We start from the raw sequence: 19,442 nt of genomic DNA, 5'->3' as shown, positions 1-19,442 counted from the left end.
CACAATGCATCCTACACTATTACAATTTTCACACGTTGATAATGTTTTTGTTGTTGGATGATAAAGCTACATTTGGCATTTAATTAACCAAACAGCAGTCTGACTGAGAAGCTTGGAGCAAAAGAAACATTAAAAACATAAAACATTGTTGTGGATTAAACTGTAGCACGGCAGCAGGTAGGGTAGGTACAAGTAGGCAACATTAGTTATAGTTACAGAGTAGAAAATCATAAACAAAAACTCAATATTCATTTTTTAATGTTTGTTATATACAACCCAGTGCCTTCAGAGGAATGGTCCTTTGTTTCTTTCGACCTCATCTGGACTTTTCCTCTGACATCACAAGTAGATTCCAGCCAATCAGATTCAACCTTCAAGTTAAATGCAATTTACAGTAACTGTTCATTTTAGGCTGAAATATAGCTATTTATGTTTTTTTGCTTCAGTCTAATATGATTAGTAAAGTATGACTAGAAATTGGAATATTGTTGAGCCCCAACTTCCAGTCAACTCAATATGAAAACACACACACAAGCAAGCACTTTTTAAACCCCCCTTCCCCTCTGGACTGATTTAGAGTGCTTGCCAGTTTGACCTCTGATGACATCGCTCTGAAGTCCTGCTACTGACAGTGTAACTCCTGTGATATTGATCCACACTTAAGGTGCAGAGTTACACTTCTGGCAGTCGACAAGTGTCTTTATGTGTGTGACTTTTCTGCCTCTACATTCACAACAGGGTGTGTGTATATACACTCAGTGGCCACTTCCAATATTTTTAACATCTGCGTTTTCCTCCTGAACACATTGAATTCATCAATGTGTTGAAAATGTTTTGCTCCACGCTGGTTCGATAAAGTCAATCAATTCCTGCAGATTTTTTTGGAAGCTGCAAGATGCTTGTGCTGTGGTTATCCTGTTCCACCTCATCCCCAAGGTGCTCTACTGAGTTGCGTGCAGGCAGCCGGAATAAACACAAGTCTCTGTCATGTTACTGGATCCATTTTGAGATATTGAGCGATTTGTCACTTGGCCATGAAGAGCTGTACCTGGACAGTAACAATGCTTTTGTACACTGTGGCATTCCAGCGATATTAATGGATATTGTTGTAAGCCAGCACCCCCCTATTCCCCACCACATTCTTCTACCTTTGACTCAACACAGGATACAAGCTTTTATGCCAACTGACCTACCATCAACAGCGGAAATTAAAGTCAAGCCAAGATTCAACAAGTTATGTGTTGTGACATGCCCTTCTGCACTCTGCTGCACTTATCTATGTCCTTGTGGCCTTCCTGTTAATTTTAAACATCTTTTCTGGCCATTGTCCTCTGACCACAGGCATGTTTTGTTTTTACTGCTGACTGCATTGCTTCTGTTTCCCTCACCATCTTGTATAAAGATGACCATACTCGTCTCGCACCAAAACGGTCTCTAAGATCAAACATCTTACCCCTCTTATATTTTTGCCAGAAAGTAACCAAACCTCTTGACCTTGTCACATGCTTGGAGGACATAGATGACTGCTGAGAGTTCTGTACCTGCCTTTATACAAAATGAACAGTGTAATTCAATGTTTGCGTGTTGTGGTAAAAGAGATCCCAAAGGTCTGACTGAACTGTGAAAAGTAAACACAACGTGGCCTGACACCCTGCTCAACTAAGTATCAAGCATGCCAGTCAAGGTCAAAGATCACAGCTGGCACCAGGGAGGTGGGTTTTAACGGTGTGTTAAAGTGCAACAGGAATTACAATGTTCTGTGTGTGTTGTCCATTTTGACTTTACGCTTCCCCTAAGTGATGTTTATGGTTTGTAACAAGCATTGCACCATTCTGGGGTTAACAGTGTTATAACATACATAAACATACTGTAAAATACATGTGGAGGTTTGCATGGTTTGGAGCTTTTTTAGTTTCTTTGTGCTGCGACATCCAAACCAAACAAACCTCAAGCATGTTTTATGTCTGAAATTTGATGTGAGGAAAGTTATGCTGTTGTTGTTAATCACAACAGCTTTTTATGCTTCTGTTCTTATTGTAAATTATATATTTATATTCACTAGTATCATCTTTATCAACCTTCAGATCAGGGCTTTATCAGCAAACTTTTCTTTAGCATCATTCATGTACATATATGAACATTAAAGGAAACTAGACAATCAAGAAAAGCTTCCCTTACATGCATGCACACACTCATAACCATAGTGCTTTTTCTTTCCCTTGGACTTCCACACGCTCGCTCTCTTTCTTTTATACACACAATTTAACATTATTTCAGTCAATTATTTATGCATTCAAACACGTTTTTTTTTTCAGTCTCACATACACCTCACAGTCAACACAAAACAAAAAACATGCGCACTTAAACACACACATATCCTCTTTACATAAGCACATTCATAGAAAAAGAAAGGTATTGTTCAACGTAAATTAGAAAAAGCTCAGTTTTGAAAAGGCGTCTATCAGCTCTCGTACCTAAAACAAACATTTTACAGGGACTGGTTGGTTTGTGCCAGTAGTTTAGAGGGAGCACGCAGAACAGTAGGGAAGGACGGAGTGTTTTCTTCTCTGTCTCATCCGGACAGCTACAGTTCAGATGTCCTACCTTCCTTCTGCGGGTCTTTAATATCAGCAGTACAAAGACAGAAATAAATGAAGCATTTCTCTTATTTTACGCTTTTCTTTCTGTGACCGGTGGAAGCACATTGTTTCTCTGGGGAAAGTGGTACTGTTGTACTTCATCTTGTGTTTTTCAACCCCTTCTCATCAGCACAGTTGGCTGTAGTCATTCGGGTTGGATGGGGGAAGAAATGGATGGGGGTGAATAGATCAGGAGGGGTAGGAACAGGGAAACAGGAGGACATTTTTGATGAGAGGAACAAGTAACAGTCTGTAGTAATGGTCATCCTGGGGTTTAACGGTCAGTGTTCAAGTTAAAATTATGGCCCGGTGTGTTAAGTTAGGCGTCCAGAGGTTTCAGCGTGGTGAGTTGCACTGTACTCCAGACATGGTCTGGGTAAAACTGGATGATGGGGTTATCAGGTTAGGTGGTCTCCTTGCCCTGGGTCCCAGTGACGGTCTTGATGGAGCTGAGCGTTCGGTTGAACCAGGTCTTCTTGGCAGCCTGCACCTCGTTGAGGGCCAGACCCAGGTGGTGCTCCAGGTCCTGATTTGAAGAGGAACGAGAATAACTATCACTATGACTATCACACAAAACAACAGGGGTCAAAACAAGTCAATAAATAACACAATTAATTTAATTTTGTATGTATGAGTATGGGCCTCTGTGTACTTTTTAAAAACTATCTATTTTTACCACTTTGCCTTTCCTCAATCAGCAGCTTTGAACACATTTCAATCATTAATCATATGAAATCCTCATCCTTCTTTTTTGACATCATACAAAGTTGTTGTTGGTTAAACCCTTTTATCATAAATAGTTTTTATGTGTCTTCTGGTCTGGCCCTGTTTTTCTTCAAACTCACCACGCTCTAGCCTCTTTGTATGAAACCAAAACTCCTAATTATTTCCAAACTGACCGTTAAATGACAGCAACTGTGCTCACATATATTTTTATATATAAGTATTTCAACTGCACCCCACTTTAATAAGAGTGCTCTTTTCCAGTTCTATTAGATCTTAATGCTGTTCCAGACACTGTTATTCACAGCAATGTCATCCATCATTTACTAAATTAAGTCAAGCTCACAAATAATGCTCCTAATGTCTTTAACCATATCTTGTTAATAGCAAATTTTGTGCACTGATTCGTGGAGCCTCTGCTGCCCTGGCACGTCTTTCTTGTGGTGCTCTTTAAGGGTTGAAAAAGTCATGAGAGTGGAAATATAACCTCCCCTTTAATTACGGTGCAGGTAACACACACTTGTAACATAAAAGCAGATAGCCTAGATATTAAGTAATGGATGTCCCAAAACATCCCCCACCTAAATGACTGGAAATGATCTAGTCTCAATTCACATCTCAGACTTTCAGACCCCTTATAAAGCCTTTGGTATGTAGTAGTAGTGTTAAATGTGTCACCACAACAAAGTCCAGTACAGCAGACTCACTGCGACTCAAGGTCTGTTTTTAATGGCTTTTACATCAGCTGGATGAGTCGTGATGGCAACTAATATGTGATTCAAGTTATATTGTTTTAGTACAACTTAACAGACCAGTCATGACTCACAAGCTCCTTCAGCATCATGGGGGTAAAACATTGAATTTCCTAGAATTTATGATTTTATTTTTTTCATGTCTATGGCCACAATTGTGTATGTTAATCTTAAACTCTCACACTTTGAAGTTTGATTGGGGCTAAAACTGTGTTAGTGTACCTGGATTTTGCACTCAGCCTCCACCAGCTGCAGTTTGGTCTGGGCTAGTTCCAGCTCCATCTCTCTCAGCTGGTTCTTCAAACCCTCCTTCTCCTCATCTGTCTCCTCAGTCCCCCCAGCAGGTGCTGTGGTCACAGCCCGCACACGACCCTCTTTGTTGAAAAGACTACTGCACTTCTCACAGCCTTCCACCTTGGACTAGAGAAGGATCCAAGAGAAAAGGTTAGAGAAAAAAACAAGCTAATAACATCTTTACACCAGTCGATTGTATACCTTTTTAAGCTTAGGGTAGAATGATGTGGAGAGTAAAGGCACAAAGACAGATTTCAGATTAGATAAAAAATATAGGACAGCAGCTGATGCGGTTACAAAAAACTGACTACACTTGAAACCAAGCTCTTGTTTAGTAAGAGTTTGGAAGAAATATTGACTTTACAGATAGTTGGTGCACACAAAATGTCTAACCAAACAACTAATGTCTAAACTAAATGCAAATATCTACAGCTGTGACATTCTGTGATGTGCCCCATCTGTCTTTTTGCAGTAGATGTTTTTACAAATAGAGAAGAGTATACTATACTGTTACTGTACCCTTATATGCTGTGAGAAATATAAGGATTTGAGAGGTTTTCTTTGATGAAAAAAAAAGTACCCTGAGTTTATCCATCTCCCCAATCCTTAGAAACTGCCTTATCTATGTGGGGAGACAAGTCAGTGTGCAGTATTAGCTGCAAAATATGTCGACTGTTGTTATACACTAAGAGAAACGAGCTCTGTAGTAAATGTTTCTGAGTGATTACATCGGTAAAAGTATTATAGCTGCCCATGTTATTCTATCTACTGGGCTCGTTCCTTCCATACATAATGGACAACTTTTGTAATTGTTATTTAATGCCTTTATTACATTTGTATTTGATATGATTGTTGATATTTGCATATTATTGTATATTTATTGCTATTGCTAATCATCTGTCAGTGTTAATAATTTTCTGTACTGCTTTGGCAATATAGGTTTTTGATCTGTCATGCCAATAAAGCTTATTTGATATGAATATAGATAATAAACTAGAAATCTAGCAAAGAGACAGTGTTCTGTGTAGTTACTGAATCATTGCAGCTCATTAGTGGAGTAGCCATACAAGCCAACTATGCTTTCCCTCTTCTGTCAGGGCTGCACTCGAGCCAGCCCTTTAGTCAAAGAGCTCTTTTTGGGTGCCCTTGTATGTGATGAGCTATTATTGGGGCACAGAGCAATTTGTGCAAGCAACAACATAAAATCACTGCAAACTGAGCCATACTTACTGTGCTGCTAGACAACACCCCATTCAGGTACTTTTACTTGTTCATAATTTTCTAGTGTTAATTCATTGAAGTACCTATCTTGCTGTGGGAGTAGGGCGTTAGCTTTGCCAGATGAGCTAAGCTACAGGGGGTGTTTGAAGGTGGAGAAATACTCAGCCTCAGACCAATCCAAGATGAGGCTTCTGCAGCACAGATACATATGTAGAAATGATAGTTAGAGTGTTCCGGCTTCACTTGCTCTTTTGGCTCATGGCTACCAAACTTCCTAATAGCAGTGCAGGTTGGGCAGAATCGCTTGGGTCCTGTATAGGTGAGTGCAGTAACAAGCAGCGTTGTCCTCAGCACCTCAGTTCATAGTCGAGGTTGTGTGCCCGCAAAAATGATTCCCGCAAATTGAATATTTCATAACAATATTACATTTCCTTTGGATTAAACTGTCAACTTGGTTTAAAGCTGAATAGTAATTATACATAACGTTTCTAGGCTCATCACGGCAGAAGTGGATGAGAGCATTAATGAAGTAGCAGAGTGCCCGAGCTGAAATTGTTTCTATCGTCACTTTAAATAGAGTTTTAGTGAATAAGTATGTCAGTATAATTATTTAAACATTTCTAATTAATACTGTTGTAACATATATTACTCACTGCACATCACTGTTCCCCTACATCAGTTATGACTGCGATTGTTGACAGTTTTATTGCATTTGCTGCACCATTATTAGTAAACAATAAAAGAAATAAAGAGCACAAGAACAAACATGATGATATCCTTGCAGACATTCACCTCCACCACACACACACACACACACACACACACACAGAGAGAAGCTGTTACATCCTTTACAGGACTTGTCCTTGGTGCAATAAACCTTTTGTCTGTCCTTTTGTGAGTCCTTGGGCAGTCCTGACAGAGCTCTCTGCCAAAACGGCCTTTCTCCCAGCTACAGTCTAAACAAACAGTTCACGAGCCAAGTGTGCAAGTGCTGGAAGCGAAATGACTGGCCCTGGATCCTTGGCCTAACTCCTGATTCTTCCCCAAACGCTTTGATTTCACTGCCAGTCAAGAAAATGAGATGGCAACATAGACGGCAACATACCTGCAAACTCAGGGCGAGAGATCAAAACTGCACTGTGCATTTCAGGCTCTGAAGTTCTACATGGAAGTCTAACATCAGCTCTACAGTGATTATAGAGATAATTTCTGCTACATGAAATACACATCATCTTATTGCTTATGACCTTGTTTATAACAGCTAATCATCGTGTTTGGCAATTGGCAATAATGGAGGAAAGTGACAAATTCAACTAAAGTTCTACGAGGAGTGGGCGACCTCATTATGATGGTGGTTTATATTGAGGGACAGCATTGCTACCAAGAATCATCTGAGGTCTAACATGACTGTGGGTATAAACAATCAACCTGCACGTGCAAAAGTCACATAACAGCCAGTGATAATGTGACACTGTTTCTGGCAGCAATCCAGAATCCTTAGAGCTGTAGGTCATATCATTCATTCTTCAACTAGTAACCATAAAAGACACACACATACATTCATACATTTGCAGCTGCACAGCTCTGTAATTGCGCTCCACTTATAGCCCTGGCTGTTAATCTACAGCATGTGTTTGAGTGCACACAGCAGTGTTTAGAGGTGTGTGTGTTTGTGTGTAAAATTCACCCGGATTTTCTCCAGTTCTCCTCGGTTGGCAGTCTGTTGTTTCTCCAGTCGTTCACTCAGCTGGGAGCAGATCTATATGAACCAGAGACAGTTGTTCAGAAAGTTTGTTCAGTTACAGTGCTTTCAGACAGCCATCAACTTGATCAACAATTCACCCAAAGTCCATTGAATTTCTACTGAGCCATTCAACGTGACACTCAGTAGGCAGTACTGTACAGCTATTGTATGTAGAGAGATGCATTGTTAGTTAACTGAAGATAAATTAATTAAAAAGAAAGAACAACACAATACAGATGCAGCAGCTTGTTTACATTTTGTGAGTCTTAAGTGCATTTCAATGAACTTGTATAATCACACAAATAAGTCAGAAGTCAGGAATCCCACCCACAACAACAAAGAAGACGTTATAATACTGTACATATACAATATCCACACATTTTATTAATATTTATGAGTTTTCAACTTTGGTTCTACTAAGGTTGCAGGTTTTCCATTACATGAATACATCAGTCAATTTGTAATAAACACCTTAAACTGAGGGAATTAAAAACTCAAAATCAAAATAAACAGTTAGTTATTTTGATTTCCGCCTCTCCTGACCGTACCACTACAGGTGCACAACCTTGTTTCTCCCTTCCACCTCTGTTCGTGGCTCTTAGTAAATCAGTCTCTGTTGCAGAGACTTCATCCTCTTACTCCTACTGTAAGTCCATTAGCGGTGTCATAAGGTCCTGTTTTTCCAGCAGGGCTCACCGGATGTACACAAACAAGTATGAATGTGCATCCTTACATATAACTCAATCTCTTTTTCTCCCCTTCTCCTCCTTCTACACCTATAACCCACAGCTACAAATATGCTGACAGACACACACCCACACACTTGTTCTCTAGCTTGCCGACGAACTGAGAGATCGATGTGACATGAGTCATCCTAACGGGAACATCGGGTCATCCCACCTCTCTGTAGACAGACTATCTATCTCTCTATCTGTTCCTGCTCTCTGCATATATCTCTCTGGTTCCCTGTGGCATATACTGTATATCTCTTCCTCCTCCTCTAGATCAATCCATACATCCATCTGTGTATCTTTAGCCAAGCAGATATTCATCTTTCGCCTCCTACATGTCTTTTATCTTTTTCTCCTGTCATCCTCACCTACATTTGCTCTCAACTGCCATTACTTTACCCATCTCTCTACCTTCCCTTCATCATTACTTATCACTTATCCCTCTTGATCTTGCAGCTGCCCCTTGCTCTTTTACTCTCCCTGCTTCCTTTTTTAACTAGTGCTACTCAATGGCATGCTGTACATCTTTTTACTTTGTGGAGCTTTAACTTGAGCTGCTAGCCTCGTGTGTAGGGACCAGTCTGTCTCCAGTCAGTTTTGTCCCCCACATGGAAAGTAAACATTTTACATTCCTTCATATTTTTTCTATAATTAGTACAAGGGACATGGTGGAGAGGACAGTGTGTTCTGCTGGGATTTCAAGCCTATGTAAGATGGGGTACATGTCAGTTTACAGTCAGGAATCCTTATCGCTGTACCATCTGCAAGCAAGCTGTCAATGATTATTTTAAATTCAGAATGAACAGGGTAGTTCTTTTCTTCATTCTTGCTATTGTGTTTTGACACTGTTGTGTCACATAATAGATTTTCTGCTCGTTTCTGTTCATGCTTGTTTTCATGTTTTTCATATTCTATTTTTTTCCACAAACAATCTCAGTCTTATTTTTTTTTAAATGTCTTCACTCAATAATTCATCTAGTCCTGCTGTAACTTTATTGCCTGGGGCAATTTGGTTTTCTTGGTCAATAATGCCTGTATACAGTATGCAGTATGTTTACAGTAGGCATATTGTAAGGACATGCAATTTGAATTGCTTTATCACACTTATAACATTTTGTATAAAGCTTAGAACTAGAAACAGGATTCAATGCTCAGGCAAGAAATGTTCAGAATAGTTTGGTGTCATGGGTCAAAACATTTTAAAACTAAGAAATAAAATGAATATAATGCTAACAGGGCCTCAGAGACACGAGCCCTGGCACATGTCGCTGTACCTGGCAAGTACCCGGCTAGCCTGAGTGCATCTACACTGGCTCCGCTCCTACAATAGGGATTACAATACACCACTCAACGCTGTTTTTAGCTTCACCATTAACAGACGTTTCTCTGTCCTTGTGGGCTGGAGGGGCAATTAGCACACAAAGCTTTTTTGGCTCTAATCCCACAAAAAGAAACTTGGCATTCATAGCCACCGAAATAGGAAAATGCAATTTGAAGAATAATTTGAGTTATCTGGGTTGGAAAACAACGCAGGCTATTTTGGGGCATTCCTCAACTTGTCAGTCCCAGAGGATTGAATGCTGCTGTCCTCCCTCTGCTCTCTCCTCCGCAGACTTCTGTTCATTTTCTCCCTCTCTCCATCTATCACCCCCTTCCTCCCTGTCACAAAAAGAACTATTTTTGTCAAAGCCCCATTTTCACACTTAGCTGCATGCTGGCATTCTGAAGGCTGCTTTCACCCATGACACACACACACACACACACACACACACACACACACACACATAAACAACAAAAAAACCCCATCAAATCCCAGATCCTCTGTGATTAGGTCTAATCATCCATTTTCAGATCTGCTGTCAATTCAAATGTGCTGCCAATATTTTTAGACTCTTTAGGTTTGTTTCTAAATGAGTCCTCTTGCTATTTCTGTCTGGCCCACAGGGAGCGACAGGAGCTGGACTGTTGCATAATACCTCTGTGCTGAGGGTAATAGTACTTGATTTGGGTAGGTTTATATTTAAGCGTTAAGTGACAGGATGAGATCTGAGAGGATGAAAATCACCGTAAGAGGAATTCGGATAGACAGGAACTCAAAATATGCTCACAGGCTCAGTCATCAAAGGCTCTGGGTTCAGCTTAGGGACAGTTCGTAAAATTAGATGTTTCTGCTTCACAAACTAGATGAATGAATGAAAACAGATTGCTCTTATATTATTTTTAAATATTTATGGCTAGTCTTGCCACGGTAATGGCTTGATCAGAGCTTAGATCCGAAAAGACGAGCCAAATAAGGAAGGATAAGAGGAGAAGAGATGCTCAAAGGCTCACTCCTCAAACATCCAGAGTTCAGGATGAGGCACATAAAATGCACCAAACTACCTTTATAAGTAACAAAAATATGACAAATCCATACACTTGATGAAATTAACAACCATTCTTTTCACTGTAGGTTGGTGATGCCAGCTGAGCAGAGTATTTTAATAATAATGACTGCCTGGCCTACTTACTTAACATATGAAAGGATCAGAACAAGAGGTGTCCAGTGGTTTTGTCAAAAAACAAAAAAACAAATCACTTTTTCATTTATGTTGTGCTCTGACATATAAATGAACCAATAAAGTAACAAATGTTCAGGCCATTACTTGCTGCTATGCAGAGATCACCAACTGCTGGCAGCTTTTGCTGAGTTCTCTGAATTTTTATCCAGTCTTGTTAAACACAAGTTGTTTCTTTTTGGGTTATGGTGAGTCGTCAATCAAGCTAACTTTTACTTTACTTTTACTACTGCTGTCTTACCCTGGTTTATATGCACTTACATCTTTTATTAGCAAAGCTCCTCTGTGTTCTGTGCTTCTTCCAGATCAATGAGCAGCTTTCTGTTCATGTACTTCAGATTTTAAAGCTCATAATGAAATTTAATCTAAGGCAGAGATTAGAATAAAATGTGAAACTCTTGAAATAATTTAGTGATAAATTTAATAATAAAGTGTCCAGTTAACTTCCTGCTGCTGGAAAACAACAGCAGCTGCTATGCTTTTAACCAGAAGTAAGAGGTGTGACTTGTTAACACCTATTTTTGTACACTGGCTCTCTGTCAGTTGTAGGATTGATTTAAAGATTTTATTTTATTGATGAAACTCTTAATGGCCTGGCTCCTTGATATATTTCAGACCTTTTAGCTCCGTATGGACCTGTGTGTAGTCAAGGAGACAGAGCTTGTTACATGAGGGTCCTAAGACTGTGGAACGACCTGCACGAGGCTGGCTGAGTCATCGTATATATATTTTATCTATTATTTTATTCTTCATCTATTCATTTGATTCAATTTTATTTTAATTTTATTCAGGTCCATTTTAATATCTTTTATTTACTTGTATGGTTTGCCTGTTGCTTTCAATTATTGTTTGGTTTTTAATGCGTTGTTCTGTGAGAAGCACTCTTTTATTTGGTCTACAAATAAACTTATTGATGAATGAATGCTCTAACAACGTGACACAAAACATACTATATTTTATATGATAGGAATTAACACAAAGACATTTCAAGATACAATAGATGGACAAAATTCAGTATGACTTGATCACACTTCGTGGAATATGTGGAAGAAGTATCCCTCTTGGGATTGCATTGTCTCCGGTATGTGATTAGTGTATGTCAGTGGTATTTGGTGGACCCCTAACACTTCCCAGGATGTGAGATACAGTATGCTCTGACTGTGAGGAACAACTCCATGTGATTATGATGTTCACGTGTATATCTTGCTTCTTGCTCTTTGCTTTTATTTATTTATTTTTTTTAATTTATCATCTTTTCTCGTCTTACATTTCTTATTTTTGTATTTCATTTTAGGTATATATGTTTACGTATTAGGATGTATACATTTAACATACATACATTGGTATAATTGTATAGTTACATTTTTGTATTTCTGTATTAGATGGTGTATTGATTGCTACTTTTAAGAGCCTTGGGGATTTGTCCTGGCTTGGGCTGGTGGGAGGGTTACACAGATTGTAGAAGGGGTTATGATGTTATTTGTGATGATAAAATCACAAATAAAGTTGTTCAAAAAAAGATTAAAGGAAACTGGGGTGGGTGTGCCTCAGTTTACAGTTTCTAGGGCTGCCTCGACGTTGATGCTGAAAATGTGTCGACATCAATATTTTTAACCAATGCATGGTTTTTCATTGTTTTTCTTCAATATCACTAAGCAATTGCTGCGTCATGACGTTAGCGCGGCGGTGTGGGTGTGTGTTTATTTGTGCTTTAGAACACAGCCGCTGTATAGAAAATAACGTTTTATTCCTCTGATTCACCTCCTTCTCCTACTGGTGCTCCCTCTCCTTATTCATTCTCTTTGTCGCTCAACCACAGCTGTCTCTCTCTCTCTCTCTCTCTCTCTCTCTCTCTCTCTCTCTCAAATAAGCAATAAGCACAAACCAAAGGACGCTTCGTGGTGTTGCTATTTTCAGCATAGACTGCAAGCCAGACGTCGAAGCTGGGAGAGTATCATAGTTTGGTCCATGAACTGATTTACTGACTGTGGAGCCGTTTGACTGGTCTGATTGCCGGATTGGCCACCGCAGCATGACGTTGGGTTGCGTTTCTGAAACCATAGTGTTGTCTATTTATTAGTAAAGAGTGCTTTTTAATATCTTTTGTCCTTGTAGCTGTTTAATATGAAGCCATAAAGTCGTCTGCCTGCTCCCTTAGAAATTCCATTGAATAAGTGTTCGAGAAAATGTTTAGGTTAGAATCTGGGCTTATTTTACATTGATTGACGGAACCAGTGTGTATTTATTTTTTATCATGTTGGAGTTGCCAGTTTAAACCTACAGTTTTGCGCTTTAATATGTAAACCTCTGTTTCCTCCTCTGTTTGGAGGAAAATTAATCATTTAGATTAATCGATTAATCTGTAGTTTATAGAAAAATAGTCGTTAGTGGCAGCCCTAACAGTTTCACTTCTCTAAAATGTACTTGTGAGGAAAGAGACACACTTCAGTAATAAGATTTAAACAGCAAGGCTGATAGTACTGTATATGCAAAGTGGAAGGAATAAACAGTTATTAAACTTCTTAATTTAAGTCTTTAAGTGATTTCTGTACACAATAAATTCTAAAGCACAAGTTTCAGATATAAAGTACTTACCTGCTTATATTCTCCAATAATGGAGCCGTTCTTCTTAATCTCAGATTCAGATTTATCAAGCTCTCGTCTGCACATCTCCTTCAGCTGTGGAAACAAACACACAGATGCTGTTGCAGGGCAGAGACAAAGGACAGAAGCAGAATCAGAGGCCCCAGACTGCCATGACATGTAAAGAAGACAGAGAAAGGTATTGGCAGACTGGAAGCTCAGGGCAAAGTCACGCCCTCTACACAACCTCTATGCAAGCACATAAATCACTTACAGCTACACCTACACACTCAAGAAGGACAGGAGACATTTGGAGGACAGCAGTGAACACACGAGAACAGAGGGCAGCAGGTATGTCCTCTGACTTCATTGAACTCAAACACAAAAAAGAAAATTCAACATCAAAGATCAACTGAAATTCTTTGACATTGTGGAGGTCTGACTGTGGGGAGTCATGGGTCTTTATAGAAATGACACAGATGATAGAGGAAGCCCTTGCGGTCCCCACGTGGTATGTCTGTTGCCACCGTAGCCCCAGCGTGTTTTTTAGGAAGCGCACATCAGCTATGGTGTAGCCTCAGGGGTGCATTTGCGTATGGCATAACCCCTTAATGCATAAGTATAAATACAGCTTCACTAACTCAGTTATGGTATGATCAGCACTGCTACTTCAGTATTAAATGAATTACAGCCTTGTTTTTAATAAACAGTATAATAAACTAAAAGACAAGCCAAAATGCCATGAGTCCACAGGTTTTTATACTAATTAACACACTTTTGAATAAAAACCTGCAGACCATAAGATAGACTGCTCAGTCACAGCCTGTCACATTAATATCGCATACGTCCTGCTAGTCCCCTTCTTGACCCCAGGACAGCAGATTTAAGCAGCGTCCTTTCACAATATTTCTGATAATGCCTTCACCTGAGAATTTGTATTGCAATAGTGCTGACCCTTTCCTACTATCTGTAACTCTGTGTGCTACATGAGATTTAAAGAAAAACATAGATTTTAGACATCAGCTGTGCTCCACACAAGCTCAGTTTCAATTGAGACAGAAGTGCCTCGTTGTTGGCTCTAACCTGTGCAGACTCTTCCTCCAGTCGTCTCTTCTCGTCCTCAGAGTCCACCAGTTTCTGTTTGGTCAGCAGCAACTCTTTATTTAGGGCGTCCGCCTTCTCTTCAGCCTGACACACACACGGCAAAATAACCCAATGTTGATGAGGTCACTGAAAGTTAGACTTGCCCTACGTCTCTTAGGTTTCTCTCTAATGTCTCTATTTGCAAGGTAAGCCAAAATGATACACACAAATGTGCATTCCCTGTCTCTCTCTCACACACACACACACACACACACACACACACACACACACACACACACACACACTAATGACATTTTGAAGTTGTGTAAATCAAGGTTCTGTGTAAATAAAAGTATGGCTACATGTATGTGTTTTTGTTGCACAAACATACTTATGCTTTCACTCGCCCTCATGTTTTTTCAGTTCTTGCACAACTGTTGCCACATATACCGCATACTTGCTTCTGTTAAATGTCTTTAAAGAAGTGACGACTCACATTTTTATAAACATCTGTACACACACATAGTCATAAAATTACACAAATATAGTCTTTCTCTTTGGCTTACGTTGTCGAGGTCTTTGCGCAGGGCTATCTTGCTGCTGACTAGTTCATGTGCCAGGTCGTCATTCTCCTGCTCCAAACGCATGTTAGCCTCTTGCAAACGGCGGTTCTCCCGCTGGACGGAGGAAGAGAGAGAGAGAGAGGAAAAAGAGAGCAGGAAAAACAAATTGTCACCAGAACACCCGAGCGATGACAGATAAAGACAAAGACAAAAAGATAAAACAAGAAACAGAGTGGGACAGCAAAACAGAAGAGCATATGAACGGAGAGAAGTAAGGGTGCATGAAAGAGGAAGGAAAGCGATAGTGAGAGACAGCAGAGCAGGGAAAAGAAGTTAATCATGAAGAGTTGCGAATGAATGTGTAAGCATCTTCCTGGTTTCTAGAGTAATGCAACAATATACAGAATGAGATTATGTGAGTGTAAAAGTTAACTGTGATCAGGTGAGAATGTAATGTTTAACAGGACATAACCTGTTTGTACATCATTAACAACAACAGACAGCTGTATTAAAAAAATAATGTAATATATTTTCCCAGAGATGACAAGCAGAAGAGTTAAGGGGATAAAGTTTAGATATTATGAAATCTTGAGAATTCCTACTTCCAAAAAAAGATTTTAAAAATAGCGCAACATTTTCTTACTGAAGATGGCATTTTGTGAAGTTTACCCAACTTTCTTGCATGGTGACTTACGCGCAAGTCTGTCATTGCAAATAATGCTTTTCATTGAAATATCCCTGCTCACCTCTCATTCTGGGAAAATAATTCTAATGTTTTTCATGTCAAAACAAATGATTCGTCATAAAGTCATGATAAACTATGATAATTTGACTGAACCAATATCTGGCTGCAGTCAACTTTATTAAGTTGTCGCTTAATGGTTGAGTGTATGAAAATCCTCTCAAAAAGCAATAATACAAACATCTCAAGATGCCTCTTTTGACATACAAAAAATGGTATTTGCTTGTTAGAGGCATTTTTTAAGAACAAACAAGGCAGAAGTTCAGTCACTGTAATTGATGATCTCGTACTATACACAACCAACCCGTTACTCTTGAGATGACTTATGGCATGTACAATTAATGGCTTTTTTGGTGCTATGTAGTTTTTCTTCCACAAACAAGGACTGTCAAGGTCTACAATAAAAAAAAAATTAAAAAAAGATATATATAAATTTATTCTGGTCATTGGAAAATCTGTCAGAATATGGTGGTTGTTTAAATGCTATGTAGTAACATGTAGTATTAACACAATCCACTATTAAAGAGTTACAGAGTTGTGAGATCAAATATAATACTTTGGATACTAAAATAGTTAAATTATACACTATTTATTTATATAAATATAATATATAAACCAACGAAGTTGGTTATTGTTGTTAGAAGAACCAACTTTTAATTTCTAATGCTTAATGTGCGCATGTGAATATTGTCTGCTTGTCTACCTCATATCTCTCGATGGGGGCCTCCTGTTGCTCCTGCTGCTCCCTTATGGTATGGTACTCCTTCTCAAATTTCTTCAGCTTTTTCTGGCTGATCTGTTGGGCAGTGAGAGCCGAGAAACAAACATTTGGTACTCATCAACTGCATCACACACACATAATTGCAATTATCCACATGATGAAAAATATAAATATAAACTAGCACAATAGTCTTTGGCTCGTGCACTAAAGGTGGCTGCCAGAGAAGAATCTTTCCAATCTTTTATAAACAAGCACACAATTTTTATAATCTTTGCTGGAGTGTTGCGTTCTTTAGTCCAGTCCAGCTTTTGAATAAGATGTAATGGAACATATGCAGAGATTACAGGCCCAATTTGCTACTGTTAATTTCTGTCTGCTGAGCCAGTTTGATGGTATAGCTATCACTGTCCACACAGTCCAGAGTAACTCATGCCACCTTACTGTTTTGTTGAGTTTTAAAAAGTTCTTAGATTTATGCAAAAATGTAATATGTAAAGCTACTACAATACACAGAAATCAAAGATTATAGCATTTTGAGGCTGTAAAACCAAAACATACACATTAACAGGGGCTTAATGTTCCCTGAAGGCAGTGTACATGTGTACATGAACGGCTGACTGAGATAACACTGTATTTTCTAATCATGGATGACATTGTATAATCAATTACACACTTTTGTAGCTTTTGTGTCTTGTAACTGTTATTCTGAAGGAACCTGAAATTCTCTGGTTGAACAAGTTTCTCAGGGCAGGTAAAGCTACATTTCAGCACTTCATACTATTTTTCATGTTGTTGTGGTGAACACAAAGTTCAGTAGACAGAGTTCGGGTTCAGTGGTGCCTCTGATCACCCAAAACAGTGTTCCATTTAAACACACACACACACACACACACACACACACACACACACTTACAGACACATTCATGCCTACAGTTGCAGGTCGCAAACACACACACTGCATTTAGGCAATTTCATCAACAGGCCTTTCACTGCCCAGCTGCTGCCTTTTTTTTTTTTTTTTTTTTACAGACAGCTACCATACAATGAACACTACGTGCCTGATTTTCTGCATGAAAGAGAGAACCAACACTGTGTACAAACTAAGACGTGCTTGTCCAGTCTGTGGATTTTAATGCATCTAGTTACGGCTGCAACATGAATGCACCATTGTCTTTGCGTGCATGTGCGTGTTACAATCTCAGGTTTAGTGTTATAATACAGTAAATCAGATGATCCAAATGCTCCCAGCACTCATCACCTAATGATGTTGGCAGAACTGGGACACTGTGGTCCATATGTTGTCCTGCTCTAAGTGTGTCTCTGCATGTGTGCGCATGCGTGCGCACTCTAAGAGTGTATTTGGTCGCATGTTCTGCTCTGTAAATGGGAGACTGACAACAGGGAGAAAAGGTACAAGAGGTCCTTCAGGGCAGGAGTTGCCTCATCCATCTCCTTTCTCATTCTTTTTTCCTGCTTTCTCTCTCAGCCTTGACAGACAGCTGGGTCTCCAGATGTCACTACTTAGAGAACCACCGTTCTCTCAAGCACAGCTATAGTTTATAGACATAAAATATTTCTCATCTTACATGTCTGTCACGTGGATCAATTATAAATTAGCAAATTACCTGTGCTGTACCATCAGTACTGTTTTCTTAAAGTACACTAGCAACTAGAAGAGGCATATTGTAAAACCACCTGTTCTCTCTCAGGCTGATCACTCTCTGCTCTTCTGAATCAAAAAAAAAACCTATTACAAGCTTTCTTCATTGCTGATGTTTTGTTTCTGCAACACAAAAAGCAACCGTCTGAAAATCTTCCAAAAGTTTAACACACCAGCGGGAAAGCTGTAACCATATGTAGCTGTTAACTGTATACAAATACCTATGCATATAGGTTCATATGTACTAGACAGAAAATAGAGAGCTCTGAGGTAGATGAAAACTAAAACACACAAGCAAACAAAAAAAATATGCTTTTCATTTAAATTCCCTGGGCAATTTGCATATATTAGCTTTAGAAGTCAAAAGGTTGGCAGACAAGAAGAAAAAGTAGGTGTAACAACTACACACCGAGACAAAATAAATGACCCTAGTTTGACCCTGAGATTGTCTCCTGAATACATTTTGTGACCTGACTGTAGTTTATGACTATTTGTCACATATTCACTTAAAATATATTCAAATTCTAATGACCTTTGGCCACAATTACTAAGTAGTTTAAAGAGTTTTTCTCTTAATACCATCTACTAGAACTCAAACAGACACTCAGCACTACTATTACCGTACTGTAGTTAAAATATAGATATGCCATCTCACTGATTCCTTAAGCTTACAACAACCTGCAGGTGAGGAAGGAGTCAATAGTTCAAAGGGTCGATGGCCAGGATGTTTGACCTTATATATATATATATATATATATATATATATATATATATATATATATATATATACACACACACACACACACACACACACGTATAAATATAAAGTCCATGCAACCAATAAAGTGCTTTTTTTGGCATGAAAATGTACAGTACATGGATACATCCACAGGTAGGTAATTCAAATGTAAAAATCCAACATTTTAATCTTTTTTAAAACAGCACCATGAGATATCTGAGATACCTGGTAAAGCTGAGCTAAAATGGGCAATAAAGTTAGAGGACCTGGCAACCCAGAAAGATTTGTGCTCCAATCAGAAGTCAGTATCGTCATTCAATTGAGGGCACCAGTAATCTGGTCAGTTAATCCCCCTATAGCGACATCCAAGCTTCAGATTAGCCTACCTTGACTCAGATTTAATTTCCAGCTCCAACATTGCAGTACTCACTGAGGTCAATTTTCCAAATGACTTCTCTTGCCAAACAATGTGCTGGAAATAACTTCTTAAAGCAGTATGCAGTAGATGGTGAGTCAATATGCTTCTATGTAACTGCATGAAGGTATTTTATTCAAATGGGTACAAACACAAGCATAGCCAAGCTTAATAATTATATAAACCATATAGATGAGTCAAAAGCAGCACAAGAAAGAAAGAAATGTGCTTTTATAGTGGTTTTGAATCCCCTTTGAGAGGCCTCATCAGCCCA

At 39.0% G+C, this 19,442-nt stretch overlaps 1 protein-coding gene across 5 annotated transcripts in view; it reads right to left on the bottom strand.

Annotated features, from left to right (window-relative positions):
- Positions 1–843: 843 nt before the first annotated feature.
- Positions 844–19,442, bottom strand: part of LOC122865260 (rab GTPase-activating protein 1) — a 77,806-nt gene continuing 59,207 nt past the window's right edge. For all 5 annotated transcript variants that reach the window (XM_044173422.1, XM_044173426.1, XM_044173424.1 and 2 more), the window contains 7 exons: positions 16,337–16,429; positions 14,895–15,005; positions 14,329–14,433; positions 13,258–13,341; positions 7,317–7,388; positions 4,337–4,534; positions 844–3,165 (listed from right to left, as the gene is read on the bottom strand). In XM_044173422.1, coding sequence (XP_044029357.1) covers positions 3,043–3,165; positions 4,337–4,534; positions 7,317–7,388; positions 13,258–13,341; positions 14,329–14,433; positions 14,895–15,005; positions 16,337–16,429 — 786 coding nt within the window. In that variant the 3' untranslated portion in view covers positions 844–3,042. The remainder of the gene's footprint in view (positions 3,166–4,336; positions 4,535–7,316; positions 7,389–13,257; positions 13,342–14,328; positions 14,434–14,894; positions 15,006–16,336; positions 16,430–19,442) is intronic.

This window comes from Siniperca chuatsi, linkage group LG18, assembly GCF_020085105.1.
Source record: "Siniperca chuatsi isolate FFG_IHB_CAS linkage group LG18, ASM2008510v1, whole genome shotgun sequence".
In the NCBI taxonomy this organism is placed as follows: Eukaryota; Metazoa; Chordata; class Actinopteri; order Centrarchiformes; family Sinipercidae; genus Siniperca; species Siniperca chuatsi.
This window is presented reverse-complemented; position numbering and strand designations above follow the sequence as displayed.